Below are 27,357 nucleotides of genomic sequence, written 5' to 3' on the forward strand. Positions count from 1 at the left end.
GAGGGGGGGCGGGGTGCGCACGTGGTTCTGACTCCCAGAAAACTGACATCTCCTGGGGCCCTTACGACTCAGCTGAACTTTCTTTGTGCCCTAGGAAACTGCCTCGTATTCTACCTTATGTCTTCTTGACTCTTTTTAGGTAAGTCTTTTCCCCCTGGTTATTCTTTTAATCCTAAAATGCTTGTTAAAAAAAAAAAAAACATAGTAAAACAAATTGACAAGCTGATCCTAAAATTCATATGGAAATGCCAAGGGCCAAGAATAGTCAAAACAATCTTGAAAAAGAATAAAGTTGGAGGACTCACATTTCCTGATTTTAAAACTTACTACAAAACTACAGTAATCAAGACACTGTTGTACTGGCATAAAGACAGACGGGCATATGGATCAAAGGAATAGAATTGAGAGTCCAGAAATAAACACATTTATGGTCAATTGATTTTTGACAAGGGTGCCAAGATAATTAAATGGGAAAAGAACAGTCTTCAATAAACGGTGCCGGGACAACTAGGTCTCCACATGCGAATGAAGCTGGACCCCTGCCTCACACCACAGACAGAAATTCACTCTAAGTGGATGAGAGACCTAAATGTAACTGCTAAAATGATAAATATCTTAGAAGAAAACAAAGGAGTAAATCTTTATGACCTTGGATTAGACAATGATTCCTTAAATATGATACGGAAAACATAAGTGATAAAAGAAAAAATAGATAAATTGGACTTCATTAAAATTTTAAAATTTTGTGCTTAAAAGACCATATCAAAAAAGAGAAAGACCAACTTACAGAATGGGAGAAAATATCTGTAAGTCGTACATCTGATAAGGGATTTGTATCCAGAATATATAAAGAATTCTTACAACTCAAAAAGATAAATAATCCAACTGAAAAATGGACAAAGTATTTAACAGACATTTCTCCAAAGAAGATAGACACTTGGCCAATAAACACATGAAAAGATGCTCAACGTCATTAGTCATTAGGGAAATGCAAATGAAAACCACAATGAGATACCACTTCACACCCACTGGGATGGCTGTAATCAAAAAGACAGTAACAAGGGGCTGGCCCCCTGGCCGAGTGGTTAAGTTCGCGCGCTCCGCTGCAGGCGGCCCAGTGTTTCGTTGGTTCGAATCCTGGGCGCGGACATGGCACCGCGCATCAAACCACGCTGAGGCAGCGTCCCACATACCACAATTAGAAGGACCCACAACAAAGAATATACAACTATGTACCGGGGGGGGGGGGGGGGTTTGGGGGAGAAAAAGGAAAAAATAAAATCTTTAAAAAAAAAAGACAGTAACAAGTGCCGGTAAAGATGTGGAGAAATTGGAACCCTTGAACACTGCCGATGGGAATGTGAAATGGTGCAGCTGCTGTGGAAAAGAGTCTGGCAGTTCCTCAAAATGTTAAACAAACATAGAGTTACCATGTGACCCAGCAATTTCACTCCTAGGTAGAGAACCAAGAGAAATGAAAACACAGTCACACAAAAACTTGTACAAGAATGTTCATAGTGGCATTATAATAGCTAAAAAAGTAGAAATAACCCAAATGTCCATTAACTGATGAATGGATAAACAAAATGTGGTATTCTATACAATGGGATATTATTCAGCCAAAAAAAGAATGAAATACTGGGGCCAGCCTGGTGGCGTAGTGGTCAAGTTCACATGCTCTCTTTGGCGGTCCAGGGTTCAGGGGTTCGGATCCTGGGCATGGACCTATGCACTGCTTATCAAGCCATGCTGTGGCAGACATCCCACATATAAAATAGAGGAAGATGGGCACAGATGATGGGCTAATCTTCCTCAGCAAAAAAAGAAAAAAAAAGAAGTACTGATACATGAATGAACCTTAAAAACATCATACTAAGTCAAAGATGCCAGATACAAAGGGTCCTATATTGTATGATTCCATTTATGTGAAATGTTTAGAATAGGCAAATCTATAGAGACAAAGCAGATTAGCAGTTGCCTGAGGCCAGGAAGGGGTTGGGGGGTAATGGAGAATGGGAAATGCTAATGGGCTCAGGGTTTCTCTTGGGGATGATGAAAATGTTCTAAAATTGATTGTGGGGATGGCTGCATAGATCTGTGAGTATATACTATTGAATTATATACTTTAAATGGGTGAATTGTATGGTATGTGAATTTTATCTCAATAAAGCTGTTAAACCTCCCTCCTAGAAAAAAAAAATATACAGTAAAAAACAGAAAACAAAAATTAGTCATGAGCCCAATATTCAGAGAAAAACACATTTAGCATTTTAGTGTATTTTCTTTGTGCATGACACAAAATTAGAATCACACCTTTTAATTTTCTGATTTATTTCCATTTAACATTTTATTGCATTTGGCTATATTATCAAATATTCCTCAAACATGGGACTTTTACTTGGCCATATAACATTCCACTCCACCCTGTGAACGTCACGTTAGTGTGGTGATGTATTGAGTTGATCCCCACTATGGGATATTTAGGTTGTTTCTGATTTTGTTGTTATTAGCACCACCATGAGGAACATACTGTGTATTTCTAAGTGGTTCTAGACTCAAGCTGATGTTCTCTTTAGAGTTTCTAAAGGGGAAACTTCTAATGTTCCTTCTAGCCATTACTTAGTCATTCTAATTCTAATTTATCTAAGCCATTCTAATTTATCGGTATGGACAATTATAACACAGAGTTAGTATGAACTAGGATTGCGGCAAATCTTTACTGGGAGGGAGCTTCTTGACCAAGGAGGAGGATCCAAGAGGGCCTCTGTCAGATAGAACCAGTCATATAGATTAGACAGCAAGCCAAGTCTATACTGGAACTGGATTGCTTCTGACCCCCTCCCAGTAACAACTGCCAGCCAATTCCTCTGACTCTGTTGAGAACCAGAAAAGAAGAGTCACCAAGCCCACGTCTCCTGAGAGAACTGTGCCAAATATTTAGGTTTCAAGTGGCAGTCCTGACACAGACTGGGCTGAGCAAGGAATCCATGACAGGCAAAGAGAAGTTCACTGAGACATACAGTGGAGTATCTCATCCACTAGCTTTACAAATAGATTAATTCGCTGATGGTTCAAAGTGGTTTGAAAGCAATGATAATGACCATGTTAGGTGGTGTTTCAATGAAAAACTGCTCAGGGGGCCAGCCCTGTGGCAAGTGGTTAAGTTGGTGTGCCCAAGTTTGTGGGTTCGGATGCCAGGGGCGGACCTACACTACTGTCAGTCATGCTGTGGGACGACCCACACAGAAAGTGGAGGAAGACTGGCACAGATGTTAGCTCTGGGCTGATCATCCTCCGGCAAAAAAAGAGGAGGATTGGCAACGGATGTTGGCTCAGGGCTAATCTTCCTCAGGAAAAAAAAAAAAAAAAAAAGCTTGGGTTTGGTTTAGGCGTTCAACAGATTAGTATGGCTTGTCACATTCAGATTAGGTCCCAGAGAGATGTCAGGCCCTTATTTTCCAGGACGGTGCTTATGTGAGGGACTGGAAAGTAGCGAGCAGAGGCAAAGCCACCTCATCTGAATTGGGAGGCACTCCTGGCTGCCCCACTTGGAGCCTTTTGGTCACATGACCATCTAAGACTGGCCAATTGGCAAAGTGGAAAGACTGTCTTGTGCAGAAGGCACGAGCACCCTTATGCAGCTAGGAGGCCTGTAACAGGCCCCTTTAGGCCTTCAGAAAAGAAATGATCAATAAACTTACAAGTGGGGAGGATGTATCCTCACAAGCTGGGGACATGGGTGGTGTCTTCCTTTTTTCCTGAATTGCAGGCTTTACAAATACAACATAGGGCTTGAACTCTGAGGTCCTCAATTGTTGCAGTGCCTGAGAAAGAAAGTTCAGGAATATTATATACTTTGGAAATCTTCTGTTGTGAAACATCCTTTGCAATTGCTCGATAATGGTGTGCTTCATCACATGACCTCGATAGCAAAGGTCGCGATTACAGTGGTCACGTGATCTCACCTGGGCAGACAAACTGCTCATTTTCCTGCCCTCCACTTTGACGATGGACTGAGCTGGGCCCTGAAGGCCCGCTCGCCGAGGACCGAGGGTGCCTGAGCCTCGGCTCTGAGAGTTGCCATCTCTCTTTGCTCTGACCCCAAAAGTTATAATTAACCTTCTGACGCCCTTCTCCACCTGCCCACTCCTGACAGAGGAGCCAGCAGGATTCCACGTGTATCTGTTTAGTCAAACGTCATCGATGTGACCTACACGGATGCAAAATGTGGGCTATCGCACAGGCCTCCGGATGATATTCAAAAAAAGAGAAGGTTCGAGAAGCAAATGAAGAGAGGAAGAGACCACTTGAAACAAACTGTAAAGATTTTAGAAGGTTTCAATTTGCAAATCGTCCTGTTGATTTGTGCATTTTATCTATAAGGTCAGGCCTCTATTCGGAGACACTGGTAGGAAACTGCTGTATACACAATGTACACCCCCCAAAGATCAATAAAGTCACTTTTCAAATAAAATTTTGACATTTAGACTTCTAATTTCGACTACCAACTCCCTGTAAGTCCAAACTAGTGAGGCTTTTCCTTTACAGACATAATGCACTTTTCAGACTCTCCTTCAAGCAAACTTCTGTAAGATAGAGCCTACGGTTTCTATCATAAAACCAGAGCTCTGTTTCTATAGAGGAAAGAAAACCCCCAGACTGACTTGAAAGCTTCGAAGTTTTTCTCAAAGGCAAGGTTAAAAAGACATTGAAGCCCCGTCCAGCACACACAGCGTGCAGGTGTGCAGAATGCAAACGTTCCTGAAGCACTGCCCAGGGCCACGTCTCCTTGCCTTTCTCCCTTTCAAACTGCCCTCTGACCGCCCCACTCAGCGGTTCTTGAAACCACTGATCCTACTTGTCGTGGTCAGGAAGGGGGTGGCCTGATGCCCAGAGCCGAGCAGCTGCTTCCCCCTGGGCATTTACATGTAATTCCCTGACTGTCACATCACTACTGGCCAGTCAGCCCACCGTCTACTGCAGGACTCACTCCATACAGAGGCTGCCACGAGGGTCCAGGAGCTCCCACAACGGAGGCAGTCTTTGTGTACTGAGGTATACGTTTTGGGGTACAAAGCTTTCATTAGATTCTCAAAGGGAGATCCAAGAAAATCTTAACACCTGGACTAAAAATTCCTTAGACGGAGGCCAAATGTTCTGTAAAAGGTACAATCCCCTAGTTTACAAATTCTGTTAACAGGAAACACCCAACTGGCCCAGGAACTCACGTCTGGCTCCACATCCACCAAGCAAACTTTGTTTTTGGCCATCACAGCCTGAATGGCATCCAGGCTGGTTCCATAGAGATTTTCCTTATATTCACCATGTTCCAGGAACCTAAAACACCACCAAAGGGGGAAAGGCCTTTAGTGCCTGAGCTTGCCTAAATTAGCACGGAAAGGCAAAGGGACTTCCCACCACGACATCTCTCCCGCTTCCCCCGTCTTTTCCGGAAGCCCCCCCAGGAGGTCCAGTGGGACAGTGGACAGAGGTGGACCACAGCTGCACGGAGGGCAAACATACCTGTTGTGATGTAAGTCGGCCTCAAATGCTTGCTTCGAGACGAAGTGATATTCCACCCCCTCCTTCTCATGGCTCTTTCGAGGCCTGGTGGTATCTTTTAAAGAAAGAAGAGGAGAGCTGGGCAAAGAGACGTCACCTCGCAGTGAGCGAGCACGGCAGTGAGCCGGTGTCTCAGTCCTTTCAGGAGGGCATCGCTGATGTGTGTGCAAACCACTCCCATTCAGCCAGTGTCCCCAGGTGTCAGGCACGGGGCCCTTTCCAGGCACATCATTGATTGGCACGACTCTGCGATGTCGGCAAGAGGAGGCCCCCCACTTGGAGGTGAGGAATCTGAGAGGCGCGGAGAGGTTAAGCGCCGGGCCAGTGTCCACAGCCAGCAGGAGCAGAGCCAGGCTCTGATGGCTCTCTGTCTCATGCCAAGTGTAGGCCCTTGACCACTCTGCCAAACTGCCTCATTAGCGCCGTGGCGTTTAGAGAATCGCCAAAGGGATCCCCAGTCCCAAGCTTTTATTTCCTAATTGTTTGGTTTTTTGAAAGCCAGTGGGGCACAAACACGGATGACCCTGCAGTATGCTTTTAACTCTTTATCCAATTATTTCTCATTTGGAGAGAAAAGGAGACATGCAGACAGACAGTCCGTTTATGGACTAGACGTGTTTCAGCAAAGCTGGCTCTCACACAAACGACTTTAAAACACATAACGTGTTCCCACTGATTTCCGTAACAGAATTGAGACCCACACTTCTTGGGAAAATCAGCACCTCCACGGAAAAAGAGTGCATACAAAGCAACACACAGCTTCTTCCATAACATTCCAAAAGAAAAGACGGTGTCTTGGGGGACTGTTTTCTGGCCCCCCAGGGGGATGTGCTGTGCTCTCTCTACAGGCAGCATCTGCTAGGGTCACTTTTCTGACTTTTCATTCCCTTGCTTTAAAACTTTTATTCACCCACTGATTACTTAGATGAGTATATGAAACCCAGCCTCCCGTCAGCTTCATCTCCCCCCACATCATCCATACTAACTCTCTCAGTCCCTAACAGTCCTATGCTGGGTCACACCTTTGTCCCTTTGCATATGTTCTTCCCTCTGTATAAAAAACTCTTCCTTTCTTCTCTGCCTGGAAATCTCCTACTTACTCCTCAAAACCCAGCATAAAAGTCACTGCCTCTGGGAAGCCTTCCCTGACACCCTCAGTTCCTAAAAGCAAGGAGGAAAGTCAGTGAGGTGCCTGGAAGCAGGTAGGCCTGACCATCCAGGTACCCCTCTCCCCCCGGAGATGGATCTGAGGCTTTCTGAAGGATCCATCTGTGAGCAACTTCTGTATGTCCTGTTTCAGTCCATTCTATCAGCCTAGAAGGCTGTGGTCCCCTGAAGCCTACCAGGTCCATCACAGGTGTGCTGCCGGAGTGGCCTCCCTAACCACCCCTGACCCCTGCCACTTCAAGGCTCTGGAAGACAATTCTCACGACCCCTACACTGAGCTATGGGCCCCGAGGCCCAGGGGACCGGTATGGTAAAAGAAAGGCTTTGTAGTTACTCTTCCTCAGAACACTCTGGAAAGCTGTGTTACTGCCACCACAGCATCTCCTCTCAGTGGCCACCAGGTGCCACACTGCATCCCTCTGAGGCCAGAGGGCCTGAGAGAAAGTCCCAGAGAGGAAAGGGAGAGCCAAGGACAGGAAGTGGCGGGCAGCAGGTGAGAGGCTGTTGTGCAGCCTCGTTAAGAATGTGACTGGGGCAGGCTGCCTGGGTTTGAATCTTGGCTCCACCACTTACCAACTGTGTGACACTGGGCAAGTTACTTAACCTCTCTGAGCCTCAGTGTCTTCCTCCACAGCATGGGATGATGATGGTTCCTCTTCTCAGGGGTACTGGGAAGGCTGAAGGAGTGACCACGCATAAAATCTTTTCGTACTGTTCCTAGCAATCTTTCTCATCTCATTCCCCTCTTCCTCATCACATTCCGAACCAGGACCTCCCGCGTTCTGGATATCAGCCTCCCCAGCTGCCTCTAGACTCAGGAGTGTACCTGGCTGCCCTGTTGGGCCAGATCCAGCTACAAGGGAGTGCCCAAGCAACTCTGCTCACCAGGCTCTCTGGCTTCTCCGACCTGCTCTCTTACCCAAGCAGAGAGCAGGGGCCTCAGGAGTCAGTCACTGGGCAGAGGAGTCTAGAATGCCCCACTGCTGGGGGCACTTGGCTTTGGGTCGAGGTTGCCACTTTGCCTGCAATGCACTCTAGACTCATCTCCCATCCCAGGCAGGAACTGGGCAAGTAGTCCTCCAGCTTCTGCCTCAGAGGGTCCTAGTGGACCACTGAGAGTGGGTCTCTTCCTATCATGCCTAGGTCCCACAAGCTGCCCATAGGAGGTAGTGCCTGGCAGTCCCTCAGACCCAAAGGAAGGATTAGGATGAATATGAGGAGTCGAGTCCCCATGAAATGTTCACGTGTGTGCCCGCGTGTGGGCCCTCTTACGTGGAACGGCAACACCAAAGTGCTGTGGGTTCTCTGCCACCACCTTCTGCTTCAGCTCGTGCAGTCGGGCTCCCAGAGACCCTGGGAAACAGAGGGAAGGCTGACTGGGGTCCCTGCTGAGCTCCCTTCCCACACGTCTAGGGAGGAAACCTGCCCACTTCCCGGAGACGCAGGACGTCACCTACCGATCAGAACCACCAGGCGGGGGCGCTCGCCGGGCTGGTGCTGGTACCTGGTCACCTCCTCGTAGGTCAGCAGCTCTGGAGACTCAGCTACCAAGGCCGTCTTTCCTTCCTGCGGGCTTCCCAGCCTCTCCCTGCGGCCCAGCCGGAAGCTCCTCCGAAGACCAGCTTTGGGGGCAGGGCAGAGGGAAGCGTGACCTTTGTCCCAGGATCTCCTGGTAACGACTTTCCCCACCCAGCCAGACCTGGAGGTGGGGTGGAGTCCCACTGGCCTCTCCCGACCACCTCCTGCTACAGGAAGGGGTTGATGGGGATGCACAGTAATAAGATGAAAGGGTGACCTCTGACATCCAAAATTAAGGTTGAAGGTCACAGTTTTACTTGGCGTGTCACTGACTGACCTTGGGCAAGTCATCACCTCTCTGAGCCTCAGTTCCCTTATCTGTGAAATGGGAACACAAATCTACAAATGCAATGTGTGCTCCTGGATTGGATCCTGAGTCAGGGGAAACGCTCTAAAGGACATTATTGGGACAACTGGTAAAATTTAATATGAACAGTAAGTTAGACAGTAGAATTGTATGCATGCTAAATTCCCAGAGTTTGCTAATTGCCCTGGGTTATATAAGAGAATGTCCTTGTCCTTAGGAAATACACACTGAGGTATTTAGGGGAGAAGGGACATGATGTCCACAACTAACTCATGTGACTCGGGAAAAATGTGTATCTGTAGAAAAAGGGACGGATACACAAATACGGCAAAGTGTTGACAGCCGGTGAGCCCGGGTGTAGAGGACGTGGGAGTTCTTTGTACAATTCTTACACTTTTCAGTAAGTTTGAATTACTTCAAAATGAGAAGTTAAAAAACTCTGCCCATCTCTAAGGCCTCTGAAAAGATCAACCAAAATAAAAGTGAAGGTACTTTGGAGGCTGGTGAAAGGCTCCCTCACTGTGTGGGGTGGCATAAACTTTGAACAGAATACAGTCGAGACCACGATAATAATAAGATCGGTATTAATGTAGCGGTCCATGCCCCCTTCCTGCCAGGGCTCTGCTCCCGGTGGCTGGGCAAAAGTTGGGGGGGCCCCAAGGTCTGGGCAAGTCCGCCCGTCCTCTGGCTGAGAGACCGCAGGGAAATGCGGGGCCCACAGGCCCAGCTGCTCTTGAAGGGTTCCTGGGGCTCCGATCACTCTGCCTTTCTCTTCCTGACGCAGAGCCCACGGTGGGCTGTGCGTGGGATGGGGGACTGTCTACTCACCCACGTAGTGCCCCCTGAGGTACCCCTCACAGTCGCAGGTCTCTGGGAACCAAACAGAGAGAGGGAGGCCAGTGAGCCAGGCTGGACACACACCCTGGCCCAGAGGTACCCGGCCGGGGATGGCCCAGCAGAGCCCTCTGGGATGGTGTCTCAGGGGAGCTTGGGAGAAATGCCATGTCCTGGCCACCCCAGGAAAACAAGTTCTTCTGTTTTGCTCAGTGCTCTGTGCTTAGGACCCAAACAGCCCTTCCAGGCCCAGGCCAGCCCCTGTGAATGGGATCAGCGCGACTAAGGGGGGGACTTTTGCCCCCCGCCCCACCCCCTCGTCTCTTGCCTTCTATTGGGCCATCACACGGTCAGCCCGGCCAGAGTCCGGGGAAGGCTGGGCCCCGCGTGCCAGTCAGCAGGCAGGAGCTCTGTCCCCACTGGCTCCGCGTGCCGCAAGGACACAGGCTGGTCCGGCTGGCAGCGCAGGGAGAGGCATGGAAAGAGCCAGAAGGGCACAGCCACCCCAGAGCAGGGGAGGAAACAAGCCCCTCCAGCCCCAGACATTCCACAGAAAAGGGACCTTGTCTGTGCGCGCAGGGGACAAATACCAGCCTACCTTTGTCACAAGGCTGATCATCTGTGGTTTGCACAAAAGACAGATGGAACAGTGTTAGTGGAGGGGAACCCGGAGGCCCTGCGGCTGAGAGGCAGCCGCAGCCTCGTGTGCCTGAAGAGCCCCCATCTGTCCCCTTTCTTTCCTCCAACAAGCCTGTGATCTGAGCTGCAGTACATTATTAAACCAAGACTTTCTCTAATTAGTGTTCCTGTGTGTGTCTCATTAGCAGCCCAAAGAAAGCCAGCTCATCACTGGCGTGGGCAGCCTCAAGGCCAAGTTACTCAGCAGCGCTTCCGACTTGGGAGCAGGTCGGGGAAAGTGGCCGTGGGCAGCGGCCTCCGAGCCAGGGGAGCAGTCCACTCCAGGATGCCTGCAGTGCGACCAGGACCTGCTCTCTCTTTTCTGGGATTTCAGACTTGCCTCGGCAAATGCAGATGCCAGAGGATGGAGCAGCGCAGAGCCGAGCTGCGGGCCCGCTGCACCCTGGTCACCTGGCGCCCATTCCGGCCCCTCACTCAGCTCAGAGGCTCCCGGGCCAGAGAGGCTGCACCCTGGGAAGCTTCCTCTCCCCACTGGGCTGTAACCTGGAGGCTCTAGCCAGACCCTTGAACAGGCGACCCCAGCCCCACTCCCTTGACCGCGTGAGCCTCCGTTTTCCCATCTTGGAAAAGGGGATGCCCCAACTCCACCACTTCACAGGGCTGTTGTGACGATTAAAAGGCAAGAAGGTAGGTAGATGCGTTTTCTAGAAGGTAAAATACTACACAGAGTAGAGTTGCCAGATAAAATACAGGACACTCAGTTAAATTTGAATTTCAGATAAACAACAAAGAATTTCTTAGATAAGCATGTCCCAAATATTGCATGGGATATACTAAAAACCGCTTTGCTGTTTATCTGAAATTCAAATATAACTGGGCATCCTTTATTTGCCAATTGCGGCCGCTAACACACAGGCATGAGATCACTCATAGCCATCTCCGTCCCCTTCCAACAGTGGTGGCTCTTAGATCAGAGGGTCAGAGAGCTCCTCAGGAATCTAATGAAAGCTATGGACCCTCTCTCTCTCTCTCTCTCTCTCACACACACACACACACACATAGAGGTTTGCACACAATTTTGGGAGAGGTGTTAACATGCCCCCCCAGTATCATCTATGGACCCCAAAGGGAGAAGCTCCTCTCCGGGGAATAGCTCTCCCCAGCTGCCCCCCATTTCCCCTCCTCAGGCCTCTCCCAACCTCCTCCTCTCGCTGGCCTAGAAGCTCAGACAACACCCTTGGTGCCCCCTCCAGCCAAGTGCCTGCTTCTTCCCCACACAAAGTCCCTGAGTCCTAACCCCAGCCCCTCCCTGAAGTGCCATCCCTGCCAGTCTACTTACAGGTGGGCTTCTTGAGGCTCTGGGGGCTCGGCAGGGTGCCTGTGGCTCTCCGGTAGCTTAGTCGCCTGCAAGGACACAAGGGGATGGGCAGGCCCATGAGCTGGGCCAGAGAACCAGTCAGAGGGAGCCTTCTGGAAAACTTGAGGAAACCGAGGCCCGGATCCCACAGGTGGCACAGCCTGGCACACCAAGGGTCTCCTGCTTTGCACCGAGTTCCAGTGAAGAGGGAAACTTTCACAAACACGGGTTCGAGTCTCTCGTTCTGGGAGAAGCTCACGCAGTCCAAGATGGTCACACCCAGGGATCCAGCCCAGTGCCCACGGTCAGTGATTGGTCATTACTTTCCCGTGACTGACTCTCAAGGAAGGGAGGCCCCTTCTCCACTCTCACTCGGCCTTCCCATCTCTGAGGAAGCTGGAAAATGGCAGAACGATGCCCAGGAGAAGCAGAGGGCAAAAGTGACCCTAAGTCAACACTCTTCTCCCCTCAGCCTGGCACATTATCCAACATGGCCGCCAGCACAGAGGCAGCCGCCAAAGCCTCGTCTCTGAGCTGAGAAAACGCCCTGGGCTCTTGGAGGAGCCTAGATTTCTACACTTAAATGCAGCTAACGAGCTTTCCCTCAAGACCTGTGAAGCCAAAGGAGCAGATGGGGCTGGGGCTCCTCTGAGAAAATAGAGCAGGAGTTCTCAAACTTCAGCACCTCAGCATCACCTGGCACGTCTGCCAGAACACAGACTTGAGAGTCTGCTCACGGCGTCTCTCACTCAGCGGGTCTGGGGCAGGGCTCAGGGACCTGCATTTCTACCAAGTTCCCAGGGGATGCTGATGCGCCCGACCTGGGGACCACACCATGAGGGGCACTGAAATGGATGAACCCTGAGGTCTCTCGTTACCACATTCCAGACCCAAAAAGATGGAAGAGGGCTACAAACCTCAGGGGAGGCAAGGCAGCCATAACTGCCACCCCCTCCAACCCAGGATTTACACTTGGGAAATCTCTCCTGAGGAAATCATTTGAAATATGAGGAACAGCCTATGTGAAGATCATTATCGTAGCCTTGTAGCAGTGAAGCACCAGGGACAACTGGAGGTGTTCAGCCACAGAGAAGGAGTGAAGCCACTTAGGTACGACCCTTCCTGGAGAAGCCTTCCCCGAACGCCTGGACCAGGGCCAATCCTCCTACCTGGCCTGGCAGAGCCCTGCGTCCTCCTCCCGCACACCCATCAGACCTACAGCAAGTGTCCATCTGAACCAGGTGTGACTTTCCCACTAAACTGATGCCTGGCACAGGCCAGCTCAGCTCCTGATAAACACTGGCTGCCTAGGAATGAATGGTGTATCCCCCGATGAAATATTTAGCCACTAACATCACACAATAAAGAATAGGCAATAATGTGGGAAATACTAATGTCAAAATGTTGTTAAAAAAAAAAAAAAGGAAGACGTCGGGGCCGGCCCCCGTGGCCGAGTAGTTACATTCACACACTCCGCTGTGGCAGCCCAGTGTTTCGTCGGTTCAAATCCTGGGTGCAGACATGGCACCGCTCATCAGGCCATGCTGAAGCAGCATCCCACATGCCACAACTAGAAGGGCCCACAAATAAGAATATACAACTATGTACCCAGGGGCTTTGGGGAGAAAAAGGAAAAAATTAAAAAATCTTTAAAAAAAAAAGCAAGACCTCAAATTCCATATGTAACACACATAAAAGGTACAAGAAGGAAATAAATCGTGCTGTTTAGATAGTGGCAAGACTGGGTCATTTTCTTTTCCTCCCCTTCCTCCTCTGTATTTTTATATTTCATTTCTCAATTTTCTCTAAGTATATATCATAAAATATACACTAATTTAATAACAGATTTCTATATATTTATTTAAATCTCAAAGAGTCATCACCTCTGGTTATGGGTCAAGAAGGAAAAACACAAGCGTAATTGGTACTCACCTCAGGGAACAACACACAGTGGGCCCCTCTGGCTGTGCTGGCAGAGATCGGGGGCTTTGTCATGTACCTATGCCTCTGGCCACTCCAGAACCACCCCCTTACAACACACCCCAGACCCACCTTTCCTGGAACTGCTTGGAGGGAATAAGGCCAGCTCGAAGGTTGGTGTCGCCGACTCGCTTGGCCTGCCACCACGTGGGGTCGTCCTGACTCACCACCTCCAGGATCTGCCTGCGCTGGAAGGGCAGGCCTGCCTCCTGGCAGGGAATGGCCCTGTCCTCGCGAGGGTTGTAGTGGAAGAGGGCCCTCATGAACACCTGCAGAGGAGGGGCTGGGTGAGGCGGCCCTTCACGCTGGAAGCAAAGATGCGTGACGCCACATCGAAGGCCAAAAGACAACCACCGTTCACAGTTACAAAGAACAAGTAGCCTTGAGAATAGAAAGCCAGTCAGAAACACACTGCACCTGTTTTTTCTTCTTCTTCAACCATTTTAAATATTACAGTCAGAAAATCCATCAAGAATCAGACAATGAATAGATGGGCCCCATGTCTGAATTTCTCTTTCCAACCTAAATAGTTCCTTATTTACCAGATCTGCTGTCCCCATAAAGGCCTCTTAGCATGCACAAGGCAACAATTAGTCCTGGGAACAAAAAGTAAAGGCAAGCACAATTTGTAACTCCAGCATTACCTCTGAGATGCTCACTGCCCCCAAGGAAGTCAGCAGCCATCTGGCAAGTAAGTAATCTGGATGCTTCCGTAAGAACATGAACATCAACAAAACTAGTTACTGACTCCTCTTCGTTACTCTTCAGTGGGTAATTGACATCGACGGGTGTTACAACTCACTCCTGCCTCATCTGTCACATACTCGGCCAAACCCCAAGACTCCCCTTTACCCTGAAGTCACCCCCTCTATCATTCAGCGGCATAAATTTATTTTATTTTTATTAACAGTAAATAGAAAAAAAAAAAGGCTAGAGGGCTTCCTTACATCCAAATCATATTCCTAGATTCAGCTGGACGACTATAAGAACTTTCTGGCCAGACACTGTGAGGATAGATACCCTCATCCAGCCATAGATGTTACCAGGGTCCCAGGCACTCAGAGGACAGTATAATCTTAAATGGCCGGCCCAGATCAAGCTCCTGGCTCAAGAAGAAATGTTTAGGAAGGATGGGGTAGGGGACAGGCTACCCATTTTGTCCTCCAGGAAAACCAAGTTCTCTCCCTGTATCAAGTTAGAACCTGCGAAAGCTGCCGATGAGGACCGCATCAGCTGGTCCCAGGAAGAACCACCCTCCCTCAGGTAAGAGTCCGTATCATGTACACCCTGGGAGTCAACAGAAGAGCGCAAAAAAGAAATGAGCCATGTAAAGATTATGTCTTCATTTGCTGCAAAAACTGACATCAAAGACATTGTCCGTTATCAACCCCCATTCATCAAAATATTTATTGACATGAACTCTGTGCCAGGTGCCGTAATGTCCCTTTTCTCATACTGGGAGGCCGGGGCTGGGAATCAGCTTTCTTGAAAAACTGGCACGCTTCCTTCCATCCACTGATGAAGAGTCTGTAATTCATTACGGTCTCCTTTCTGCCTCGGCTGCCAGGAAGTTCAGATCCAAATTTACTTGAAATCAAAGTAATGCCTCTGCTATCCTCTCTGCCAGCCCCTCAGCTCAGATCTTAATCCCTCACCTGGGCTTTCACGCCAGCCTCCTGCCAAGTCTCCCGCCTCCAGGCTCTACCCACTCCCTGCTTCTCCAGGTGGCTATCCCAGGGGGTTTTCCACAACACAAATATGGTTGCATCACTCCCCTCTTTAAAAAACAAACAAACAACAAAAAACACATCTTTAAGCGCTTCTTACCGCCTACTGGGTTGTACTTGGGTTGTGGGGTGCCTTCCCATATCCCGCAGGGCCCCACCATTTCAGTGCACCCCAGGCTGACTTCCAGCTGCCAGCACTGGCATCTCTGCCCAAAGGCTTCCTCTGGCCCCTGGGATTTGCTCTATCCTAATCCAGCAGGCAGGAGCTGCTGGCGATCAAGCCCCTCATGCAGCCTGCTGGGAGGTGGTGCACAGATGCCCCCAGCGACTCGGACTCTGGGGTGGGATGACGGAGGCACGTGTCTACAGGGGAGCCCGAGCTCTCCAGCAGCATGAAGCCCACAGTGGTAATGTGCTTGACGACACACCCTTTGCTGCACTGGCCGCCTTCCCTTCCCCGCTCCTGTACCGGCTTTTCCTGGGGTCACCTCCAAATAAACCATGTGCACTGGAATCTTGGTCTCAGGCTTGGCTTCTGAACCCCAAACTATGTAGGGATTGTACCAAAACCCTTAAAACATCTGAGGCCATTCAGAGGGTAGCCTTGACCCATGTCCCCAGCACGACCCCCTCCCTGCAGCCCCCTCACAGTTCTCACCAACCCCAAACCACACTGCTCTCCATTCCTCTGAGCCTCTGCATGCGCAGCTCCCCCTAAGCATCCCTCCACCTCTTCCTCACCAGGGAGGTCCTACTCATCTTCACCTGGCTCAAGCCTCGTTCCAACACCCCTACGACGCAACACCTTCCCAGGCGCCCGCAACTCCACACGGACTCCTTCCGAAGCACTCAGCACACAGCGAGGAAAGTCCTGCTCCTAGCACTCCTCTTCTGGACCAGGACCCTCAAAGCTGCTAACCGTCGCTGTCCCCAGCACCTGGCAGAGCGTCCGGCACAGAGGAGGTGCCCAAGACGGTAGGCTCAACGGAAAATTGAACAAATGGCAGCTACTGAATTGGTCCCGAAGCCAGCACATTTGGTACCTTCTCCTCCGCACGGCCCTGACTTTCTACTTCACTTAAAAGAAGCTTGTCTTTTATTAGTGAGCTACGTCAAACCCTGGTTGGAAAGAGGCAGGGTACAAACAAATGAGTCACACTGTGACTGATTCACAGTTCTCTCCTGAGCACACGTTCTGGGGACCAGTCTCGAGATCCCTTCCCGAATGACCGTCTCAGAGGCTGGGCGGGAGCCCTCCCCGCTCCCACCCGCCATACCTTGCTCTCCTTTAAGCGGTCCTCCTCCTGGGTGGCTGGGATGATTTTCAGGGTGATGGATCCCTGCGAGTGGGCCTGAAGGGAGAGAGGGCACACGTTTACCACCTTCCAGGCCTAACCTTCCATGAGCTCACGTCTCACTTCCCAGCTCTGAAAACTCACGTTCAGAAGGAGAGTCAGACGCACTGCCTCCCCTGTGGCCCACCCTTCTACCGTGGCACTGGCTTGACTTAACTAAAGCAAAACTCAGAAACCAAGTATTTGCATTTTCATGGGACAAAGAGACAGAAGATTTTAAATGAGAACCTGAGGACAATGCAGGCACTGAATTCCAATGTGCCAGCCCTCCTGACGAGGGGTGCCCTGACGGCTGCCCTTCTGCCTTTTCTCTAGGGTTATTTTATTTGTTTTTATTTATTTTTATTATTTTTTTTTTTTTGAGGAAGATTAGCCCTGAGCTAACCAGTGCCAGTCCTCCTCTTTTTGCTGAGGAAGCCCGGCCCCAAGCCAACATCATGCCCATCTTCCTCCACCCTACATGTGGGACGCCTACCACAGCATGGCGTGCCAAGCAGTGCCATGTCCGCACCCGGGATACGAACCAGCAAACCCCGGGCCGCCGAGAAGCGGAACGTGAGAACCTAACCACTGCACCACGGGGCTGGCCCCTCTAGGGTTATTTTAATAACCTAGCTCCGCTTCCTTTTCCTCCTTCCTGCCTGATTTGGGGCTGGTGCCCAATCAGAACTTCCCTCTTTGCTTCCATCTTCCCCAGCGGGCTATGCGATCTCAGGCTGCTTCTACCTTGCCAGGGGTTCCCCTTGCCTCTACTGGATAGAGGCTCTGCACCCCCATGTGGGGGTCCCACGAGGAAGGATGCTGTCAGTCCATGAAATCATCTCACCCCATGGTCTCCCCGGCCCTGCATCGCTCTGCAACACAAGGCACTCAGTGCCCAGAACCAGGGAAAGGGCCGTGGGGGCAGGGAGACCGGAGGGCCTGCCTGCCACCAGCGCCCCCTACAGTGGGGGCCTTAAAGAGAGGGCCTCCTCTCTTCAGATCATCCTAGCCCTGCTCCCCAAACCATGAGAAGTTAGCAAAGAATGTCACATTGCGGGAGGATGCCCGAGGACAAAGCTGTGATCGGGGCTTTTCACAATTTTGGTTTCGACTTGAACCCCCAGAATGGACTCAGGTCACTCTCGTCCCAGCATTTAATACTCTAAAGTCCCCTTACAGTTGTGAAGTGCTGCGTCCTTTCCCAGATGCTTTCATCCTAATGATAAGCACACATTGGTTGAGAAACCATCTGTATGCCAACTTCACAGGAAAGGAAACTGCAACTCAGAAGGACGTGATGACTCGTCCAAGGCTGCACACTAGAAAGTGATTCAAACCCAGGACCAGCTGACCCCAGAGCCCTTGCTCTCGGTCCTCCCTGTGCTCAGCTTTGTACTCCACATTCCTCAGTCCTTTGGAAGAGGGGACTCTTTTGGGGGGCCCTCCCAGTAGGGTCATCGGGCAAGGGGGCTGGGGGAGGGGGTGGCTGTGCTGCAGAGAAGGTTGGAGAGAGGCTGGTGGTCTGGATGCTCCACTCCTCCTGGCCCCCACCCCGCAGCCCAGGCACACTGTAAGGCTGCTTTGCCTGAGGCCTCCCCATGAAAACAAGAAGACTGAGCCAGATCTGTCCTGGCTCCAGGAAGCACCCTGCTTTGTGTCTCCAAAAAACACTCCCAGCACGCGTGCAGCACGGACCAGAATCTGGCTGATCTCGTCGGGCCGCTTATGCAGGACGGCAATCCCGTTCACTTCTCGGAGCTCGTCTCCAACGTGGACCAGGCCTAGGAGACAGAGGGGCTGACCGTCAGCACAAGAAGGGGGCCTCAGCCCCCAGAACTTGGAGCTCTGGGCACTGCGGGGCCCGCCTGAGGAACCCGCTGCAGGGCAGACTCAAGGTTTAAAAACGGTGAGTGGGACTGTGATGAACTGAGGCCCTACTGCACGCTGGGTGCCTCCCTCAGCATCACAGCCTCACAACCACCCGGTGAAACCCCCAATTTACACCTTGGCAGCTGAGATCCAGAAAAATTATGCAGCTTGCCCACGGCCACACTGCTAAGGAATAACGGAACCAGTGTTCAAACAGTTCTTTTGACATAGAAAGCTGGTGCTCTTTCTGCTATGACCTATGCATGGTAAAAATATCATTAACTCCTCACTTTCGTGGGTTTACAGACATACTCCAAGAACATCTTTCTCAAATCTTAACAAGGAAATGAACGGCATCAGGGAGGATGTCGTCAAAAGTGATACACCCATCTGTCCGCTGGCTTTAATGACAAGTGTCTCCGTATATTAAGCCCCTATTTGTTACTCAAAGTGGACACTGGCCCAGCAGCATCAATGCCACCCAAGAGGTGGTTAGGAGTACAGAATCTTGGGCACACCCAAGACCTGCTGACTCAGAATCTGCATTTTATCAAGATGCCCGGGGTGTTCATGTGCTTGTTAATGTTTGAGAGGCACTGGTCTAGGATGGTCACAACGAGAATTCCCCAGACTTTTGGGGCAACACTCCCCGACCTCAGCAGGTTTGTCTCCCAACTTAGTAGCTCTTCCACACACCAATGATTCTCAATCCGTTTTCCACCCAAACAAATCTGGGACAGAAACATCCACCTCGGTAACAGCAGCAACGGGCTGCTGGGCAAGGGTGTCCCTGCCCCAGTTAGGAATTACCCGCCAAGCCCATGCTGTATGCTTTACTACCACAGTCCTCGGGCTTAGCCAACACATGAGCCCTTCTGATCACCCCCAAAGTACTCCACACCTGAGATATTTTCAAACAATTAAAATTTCTGCTGTGCTTGGGAAGAAGAGAATTCCAGCTCCACTCCCAGAAAGCAAAGCATATCCTAAAGAGGAGACCAGACAGGAGGAGGAAAGGAGTCCTGTGGCCAAAGGGAAAGGCTGGGGAATGATGGCCACCATCTCGGCCAGGCCGGCATTGATGGCACTCACCACTCCGGTCTGCTGCGCCTCCTCGCATGATCCTGGCCACCACAACAGCCCCTGAGTGCTCATCCCGCCGGATGGTGGCCCCCTGCATGGGAGACAGAGTGCGTAGCCTCCTAAGAAGCAGCCCCAAACCTCAGCCTCCGACTCTCTGGACCCAAAAGAGCTTCCTCCGTCCCGCCCTCCGCCACCCTAGAGGACACATCAGAGGGGACCTTTCCAATGCTGAGAATGCAATAAAACTGACACCTTGCATTAGTACAGTACAGCAATCTACAGTTTACACAAAGCACAACAGCACTGTGAGAATCTCATTAGGGGTGAGGGACCGGGGCCCAGAGAAGACAAGCATCGAGGTCACCCCACTGGTGAGGAATAAAGCTTTTTGTGATGCCCAAGCCAGTGCTTTCTCTGTCTGATCACTGTCCTTGCTACTTGCAAAGACATTTAATAAAGAGGAGAATATGTGCCAGCACATTTTCAACCCGCCTCCAACCCATCACAGGTTTCTGGGCCTCCTGCTGTTGCCGAGTGGAACCAATTACGCCCCAGCCAGAGCTTCAGGACCAGCACTTGGCCCATGAAGCTCAGCAGAGATGATGTCTAGGATGAGAAAGGCACTAATGAGCCCTCGATTGTGTGCACCGCGTGGCTGGACTGCGGCGAGGCAGGGCAGCAGGCAGGTGGAGAGCTAAACTCTGGAGGCAGATGGCCCTGGGTTTGAATCCACCCTGCCATTTACTAAAAGCATGTGGCCTTAGCAAGGACGCCCCTTATCTTCTCGGAGTCTGTTTCCTCTGCGGGGTGGGACAGCATTTAACTCACGGGGTTGTTGCAAGGATTACATGAGGTAATGCATGCAAGGTACTTAGCACACAGTAAGCGCTCAACAAATGCCAACCATTTTATTATTTGCTGTAACTGCAAACACATTGGCACACTTATAATTCACTTCATTCATGTCACCTATTTGAAGTCTAGTCATGCGTCACTTAATGATGGGGATGCAGTCTGAGAAATGCACCGTCAGGTCATTTCGTCGTTGTGTGAATATCATAGAGTGCACTTACACAAACCTAGATGGTAGAGCCTACTGCACAACTAGGCTACGGGTACCAATCGTATGGGAGTGCTGTCATTGACCAAAACATTGTTATGCAGTGCATGACTGTACATAAGATAAGTATTGCTGGAAAGAGAGGCCTTCAGCTAAGAACCCCGTGGCTTCTTGCCTGCTAGACCTTCGAACTTTCTAGCATCCCTGTCCGTCCTTTGCTCCTTTCCTCCATCTCGGCAGATGGGTTCCTCCCATCTAGGCTGGTCCCTCTAACCCCGCCCTCCCTCTCCCACAATCTCAATGGCCCCTCTCTACTGGCTCCTTCTCCTGGTCCTAAAAATATTATCAAGTCTTTCCCATCAGTAAAAAGCCTACAGGCCCCACCCGCCAGCAGCCAGTCTTGGTTCCCTTGGAGCAAACTTCTCAGAAGAAGCAGTGTGTGTCTGGTCTCTCTGCTCCCTGTCCTCTGAGTCACTCACCTCCCACAACCTCAAACACACTAGCAAAAGCACTGCTGACCCACCAGCTGCCAGCTCCATCGCCACACTCAGCCTTCTCTCCTCTGATCTCCCTCCTGTCTGATTCTGGGGCTCGCCCTCCCTCTGGAATTCTCCCTTAGCCTGGGGCCTGGTGACACCTCTCCCAGTTCTTAATGACAATTCATCCCCTTTGCTGAGTCCTTCTCTATCTGCCTTTTAAATGTTGATGAAAGGGCCAGAGTCTCACCCCTGCCCTCTTCTTGTCTCATGCTGTATACTCCTTCCCCAGGTGGCCTCAACATCTCAGGTGTGCTTTGAACCCCTCCTGGATGCTGGCGGCTGCCACGTCTCTATCTCTGGACACATAAGCCTTCCACCCCCTGTGCATCTCCACCTGGCCGTCACACAGGTCCCTTGAATTCCATAGGCCCTAAGCTCCTCCTTATTCTCCCTCTTGAATGATGGCCCCAGCGCCAACCAGTCATCCCAGCTGGACACCTGGGCATTATCCTAGGTGCCCCTCGAGACTGCTGCCCAAACTGGGGCAGTCATAAAGCGACATTAATTTTACTTCTGAAATACTTCTTGGATTTCTCTTCCCTATTCCACGGGCCTGGGTCAGGCCCTGGTTCTGAGCCTCAGGATCTGGCCCCCACCTTCCAATCAGTCCTCTGCTCTGGCCTCATCCTCCAGGCCACTTTCTACTCGGTAGCCAGGGTGATCTTTCTAAGCTGCAAGTCTAGTCACATTATTTCTTACTTAAAACCTTCCCATGGCTCCCCACTGCCTTTGGGGTCAAGCTCAGCAACTGCGTATGGACAATCAGGTTCTTTACCACCTCCTCTGGTCTGGCCTCACCTCCTTCCCTCAGCCTTGCACCATGTGCACCCCAGGCTGCTCAGAGCTCCCGGAAACACCATGCCGGTTACCTTCCCATGGCTCTGCCCATGCAGTTCTACCATGTGGGAGGCCCTTCCTCTCCCTTTTCCTCCTGGAAAACTCCTGTTCCATTGTTGGAATTCAGCGTGGGCATCATCCCTTCTAGGAAACCCCTGGCCACTCCCTCCTGTAAACTCCCAGAGGGCAAGGACTAAGTGTGAACCACCTCTGAACTGCCGGCATCCAACACCGTGCCTGGCACACAGGAGGGCTCATGATGTTTGCTGAGCCGATGGGCGACGGCCCCATTTTGAAGGTACAAAAATAGAGGCAGAGGAAGGATCCCGTCTGTCTGCAGACGCGGTTCATCAGAGGCCATCTGGTGAAAGGGGAAGTGAAGAGAGCCAGCTGTGGCACTATCTAGGGCAAGCACTCGATTCTCTGGCTTCCACTGCTTCCCTCTATCTCATAAACAACTCTGTCCCTTCGCTCCGTAAATCAATGCTGAACCAGGACCAAAATGATAGCAATCTGTCATCTGGGGAGAAGAATGGCTGCTGCCCTGTGCTTCCTCAGTATTCAGGGCAGAGACTGGCAAGCTTTTTCTATCAACAGCCAAATGTAAATATTTTAGGCTTTGTGAGCCACACGGTCTCCATCACAACTACTTAACTCTGTCGTTGCGATGTAAAGGCAGCCACAGACGATACGTAAATGAACGGAATGGCCAGGTGCCAATAAAACTTTATTTACAACAACTGGCAGTGGGCCGGGTTAGCCCTTGGACTGTAGTTTGCCAACCTCTGGTTCAGAGCATGATGATCAAGCTGCCATATACAGCTGTGCAGGTTGTCTACTGCACAAAGGAGCTTGGCCACGGTTGAGGCCACTAGTGGCAGCCCTGACAAAGCTGCCACCACTCACTCCAAAGTCTTCAGGAGGGTCCCTTCCCACTTTTCTAGGTGGGTGGGGGTGGGATACAGGAAGAGGGTGGAGAGAGTAGGGAAGAGAGGTGGATGCCACATACCAGGGGTTCCTTGTTCTTCACCAAGCGAACAATCTTCACTGATTCTTCCTCAAAATCCTCTTCAATATTATCAGGCAGAGGGGGGAGAACAGGGTCGAAATTCTTCTGGGCCACCGTGTCGTGTACCATGAGCATGGCCTGTCAGGAAAGCAAGAGAAAAGCAGGGCTGACCCCAGAGCTCACAGGGGTCAGAGGTCTGGGCTGCAGAGTGGTTGGGGGGTCTCGGATCTCATGCCAGAGAGACAACCAGCCAGACGCTGGCGCTGAGGTCACCTCCCTCAGGAGTCTCCTCTCCTCAGCCTCCCGACCGAGGGCTCTCTCCTGCCCCCATGCCAGGAGGCACGAGATGCGTGGGTGGGCAGGGACTCGGCGTGACTACCCTGAGGTGGGGGGTAGACAGCAGCTGGAGCAGCTCCCTCTCATCGCTGTGCGCGGAGGCGGCCTGCAGCTCCTCCATCACCTGTGGGGAAGGAGACACAAGGTTGCAGAGGGCTGCTGCGAGCCTGCACCCCGGGCCTCAGACCCAAGGGCCCTCCCAGCAACTGCCACAGCACCCGGGGCGCCTCGGACCCTCAGCCACCCCAGGACCGACACCCCCAGGGAAATCCTGCCAGGGGTCAGAAGAGCATGCAGCTCTGCGGGGTAATCCTAACGCGGGCTGACCTAGTTAGCCATGACTGGGCCCTATTCGCCCATGTGGACCTTCTCACGGAACTCTCACGATGAACTCAGTGTAGCTCATACTCGTTATTTTGCCACTTCACAGGTGAGAATTAAACAAGAGAGATTAAATATCGTGTCCAAGGTCGAAAAGCTTGTAAGTGGCATAGCCAGGATTTGAACCTGGGCTTATCTGGCTCTACTGTCTGTGCCCTCACCACTACCCTATTTTATAGATGAGGAAAGTCGGCCTCAGAGAGGTTGAGTGATCTGTTTAAGGTCACAGAGCTAGTAGTAGAGGTGGTGCTGAGCCTGGGAGCCCGGCAACCCACTGTGCCCCTAATCACATTCCATACTGGAGAAAGGCACGGAGACCTGCCCCCGCAGGCTGCCCCATCCTCGCCAGGCCATCTCCTGGGTCAGGTGAGTTTATTCAGGAGCTGGCTTTAGTAGCCAATCAGGACAGCTTTTCCCAAACCAGGCAACAGAGAGGACAGGTCCACAAGACACCAAGAAGCGTTCTTTTAAAAAACGAGAAGCCAGGGGCCGGCCCCGTGGCCAAATGGTTAAGTTCACGCACTCCGCTTTGGCAGCCCAGGGTTTCGCTGGTTCGGATCCTGGGCGCGGACCTAGCACCACTCATCAAGCCATGCTGAGGTGGCGTCCCACATGCCACAACCAGAAGGACCTACAACTAGAATATACAACCATGTACTGGGGGGCTTTGGGGAAAAGAAGAAAACAAAAACAAGAAGCCTGCGCCAGTAAGTGAGGACGCACTGCAAGTCCCTTGACCCCAGGACTTCACATTGGGCCTCCCCAAAGCACAGATGCAAGGCGCTCATCTGACCTATTCACGTCACCGGTCCTCGACAGTTTGGGAACTGCTGATCTGACCCAAACGCTCTCACTTCACAGCTGGGAAACAGAATCTCTCGGGAATACAGAGTAAGTGGGCGTCATCATGTCACCATGGCCTCCGGCCCAGCCCAGGGCTCTCGAGTTCCTCCCTGCCTGTTAGCAGGCCCAGGGAGGAGGAGAAGGGAAGGAAACGCCTCTTCATCTTTGGGCTCTCAAGTCCTGATGTCCCCTAGGCTAAGAAACGGTGACAAGTCAAGACGAAGGAGCTCTACGGGGCGGCGGGGGGGGGAGCTGACACGGTAAGGAAAACCCTGGGGCTTACATCCTCCGCGAGGGCCACAGCGCTGTGCAGAACGGGGGTTGGACTTTGCATCTCGTAATAGCGAAGCTTCTCGTGAATCTGCAAAGACAGCGGATTTCAGGCTGGGGCCTCCCAGGCCAGCTGCCCAGATTTACCCTGGACACCACACAACCCACCCACGGCTGTGAGGATGCCTAAGGCTGCAGCCTGGGGCCCTAACGGGTCAGCATCAGAGAGAGCCCTGCATAGTGGGCTAGTGAAACCTTGCTGGGGCAGCAGGATGGCCAGGATGACCCCAAGTCAGCTAGGAAGCCCTCTGGACACCCTCACCAGGTGGGATGAACCAGAGTGTTACCTTCATTAGGTAACTGAGACTTTTTTCACTGAAAACATCCCTTAGGAAGCCCATCTCTTCCTTGTGGTTAGAGTCAGGTCTGAGCTGAGAGGTCAGCAGCGCCAGGGTCTCATGCAAACCTGAGGACAGTGTGACAACAACAAAGTACAGCAAATGCAATGGGGGACCCCGAGTGGACCCCCAAACAACGCTTCAGCCCTGCCATGTGGACATTCTCTGCCTAGGCTCTCATTCCCAGGGCCTGGAGGCAGGGCAGCTCCTGTGAGCCAAGGCTGGCAGCAGCCTGCTTTCTTTCCAGTCCCGGCCTGCTGGCAGGCTGTCTTCAGGGCTATGGCGGGCCCAGCCAAGGGAGGCGCTCACCGGAGTCCTCGGACAGCACCGGCATGTCTGTGCTGGTCAGATCCCAAGTCTGCCTGTGGATTCTGGGAGAAAGGGGGTGGGAGAATGAAGCTCCATCAAGCATATTCATTTAACAAACAGTGATTACACACGTACTGTGTCTGTCCGTGACCACTCTGGGGACAGAGGCAACGGAAACAATTAATTCTCTGCTCACTTTTTTCACAGAGGAAGGAAAGAAAACTAAGATTTGCGGAGTGCTCCCAAGGTGCCAAGCATTGTGCTGGGTGATTTCATACGACATTCTTCTTAGTCTGCCCAAAGCTCTGAGGAATGGGTACTAATATTCCCATTTTACTGAGGAAGAAACAGAGGCCTGGAGGAGTTCAGTAACTTTGGGGTCAGCATCCATACTCGGTGGCTCTTCCAGGCTGGTCTCAGAGGTGGGAAGTGGCCCCTGCCTGACAGTGGGTGCTGTCCCCCACAGCATCGCCCCTCCCCTGTTACCTTCTAAGAGGCCTCTCTGAAGTCCCTTGCCTGTGACACTTTCAACAAGTACCTGGCTGGGCCTCAAGCTCCCTCCTTCCCCACCATCCCCAAGTCCCAACCTGAAGGGAGCGAGCATAGGGAGAGAGGAGGAGGAGAAACGAGAGTCTCCGATGCGGGAGGAGGGAGCCCTGTCTCAGCAGGCCCCTCAACGTGCTCTGCAGCACGTGGACCTCAAAAAGTCCTCCTCCAGAGGGGACAAGGAGAGTAATGATTCATTCATTCCGCAAACAAGGAGCCAGCCCCACTGCGCCCGAGCACCGGTGCCACCAAGATGCATAAATAAGAATCGTACCGGCTCTCCAGCCACCGCCCCCCCTCTACGCCGGACTCACCCTCTGGCTTCTTCTAGCTGTGCCCACCGCTCCCCCCCACCCTCGAGCGGCCAGGCACAGACTCCAGCTCGCCTTCGGAAGGAAGGAACCTGTGGGACGAACAAGGAGCGCGGATGGGAAAAGGACAGACGAAACCGGGGAGGACGCACGGGGCTGCCTCGGAGGATGCCGAGCGGCGGGAAAGGAGCTGGGCGCTCCCGGGGGAGGCGGGTGCGGGGAGGAAGGCTGGGGGCCGAGGGGCGGGGACTGATCCCCCTCCCCCGGGGGGCTCGGTGGGCCGCGAGGCTGCGGTGTGCACGAGGGGCGGTCTCGGCCCATCCTCCCCGCCCCGCCGGGCCCCACCCGCCGCGGCCCCCGTCCCTTGTCTGTTCCCCGCGCGGGCTCCTACCTGGGCGCGCCGGGATCGCGGCTCTCCGACCCGGAGCCGCGCGGGTGCCCGGGGCCTCGGCCGCCGCTGGCTCCGCCCTCCCGGCCCCTCCCTGCCGCGGCCGCGCCGGGCGGGGGTGGCGGAGCCCGAGGAGGCGAGGCGCGGGGAGGGGTAGGGGGAGGGAGAGGAGGAGGGGAGGGGGAGGGGAGGGGGAGGGGGAGGGGAAGGGGAGGGGAAGGGGAGGGGGCGAGGGACGGGACGCGGGAAGGGGAGGAGGAGGAGCTGAGGGAGCCCGCGGCGTCTGGCACCGCCAGTCCTCTGCTGGCCCGGCCTCCGCTCTCCTGCGTGGTACCCCCTCCTCAGTGTCCTCCCACCCGAGCCCTGAGCAGCCCCCTGCTTGTGTCCCGTCACCCGGACTCAACCAGTCTTCTCTTCTGTCCCCACCGCCCCCGCATAAGCTCCCCCCCGCCCCCGCCACAGCGTGCTGAGAAGTGAACACTTGCTTAACATATAATTCGATTTTGCAAACGTTTATTGAGCGCCCTCCAAGTCCCAGCCACTGTGCCAGGGGGTGGGGGTTCAAAGACGACCAAGACAGAGCTGCTGGATTTGAGGGCCTCGCAGGCCGGGGCGGAGGATCAGCCAGACGCGAGGGCCACTCGCCGTAACAATGCAACGTGCTGGGAAAGATTTATCGGTGCGCGGTGC

The 27,357-nt window shown here is 52.3% G+C and overlaps 1 protein-coding gene across 2 annotated transcripts in view; it reads right to left on the minus strand.

Annotated features, from left to right (window-relative positions):
• MPP3 (MAGUK p55 scaffold protein 3) overlaps positions 1-26,737 on the minus strand; it is a 36,328-nt gene extending 9,591 nt beyond the window's left edge. Inside the window, exons 1-19 of one of the 2 annotated variants that reach the window (XM_046676996.1) lie at positions 26,671-26,737; positions 26,283-26,371; positions 25,423-25,484; positions 25,063-25,181; positions 24,729-24,806; positions 23,265-23,345; positions 22,886-23,023; positions 19,450-19,531; positions 18,184-18,269; positions 16,429-16,503; positions 13,497-13,693; positions 11,427-11,491; positions 10,047-10,067; positions 9,443-9,484; positions 8,187-8,351; positions 8,002-8,082; positions 5,524-5,617; positions 5,229-5,337; positions 3,702-3,824 (exon numbers count right to left, since the gene is read on the minus strand). In XM_046676996.1, coding sequence (XP_046532952.1) covers positions 3,702-3,824; positions 5,229-5,337; positions 5,524-5,617; positions 8,002-8,082; positions 8,187-8,351; positions 9,443-9,484; positions 10,047-10,067; positions 11,427-11,491; positions 13,497-13,693; positions 16,429-16,503; positions 18,184-18,269; positions 19,450-19,531; positions 22,886-23,023; positions 23,265-23,345; positions 24,729-24,806; positions 25,063-25,181; positions 25,423-25,447 — 1,581 coding nt within the window. In that variant the 5' untranslated portion in view covers positions 25,448-25,484; positions 26,283-26,371; positions 26,671-26,737. The remainder of the gene's footprint in view (positions 1-3,701; positions 3,825-5,228; positions 5,338-5,523; positions 5,618-8,001; positions 8,083-8,186; positions 8,352-9,442; positions 9,485-10,046; positions 10,068-11,426; positions 11,492-13,496; positions 13,694-16,428; positions 16,504-18,183; positions 18,270-19,449; positions 19,532-22,885; positions 23,024-23,264; positions 23,346-24,728; positions 24,807-25,062; positions 25,182-25,422; positions 25,485-26,282; positions 26,372-26,670) is intronic. The other variant, XM_046676998.1, reaches the window with a different exon arrangement.
• Positions 26,738-27,357: the final 620 nt, after the last annotated feature.

Source organism: Equus quagga, chromosome 11 (assembly GCF_021613505.1).
Source record: "Equus quagga isolate Etosha38 chromosome 11, UCLA_HA_Equagga_1.0, whole genome shotgun sequence".
Taxonomy (NCBI): Eukaryota; Metazoa; Chordata; class Mammalia; order Perissodactyla; family Equidae; genus Equus; species Equus quagga.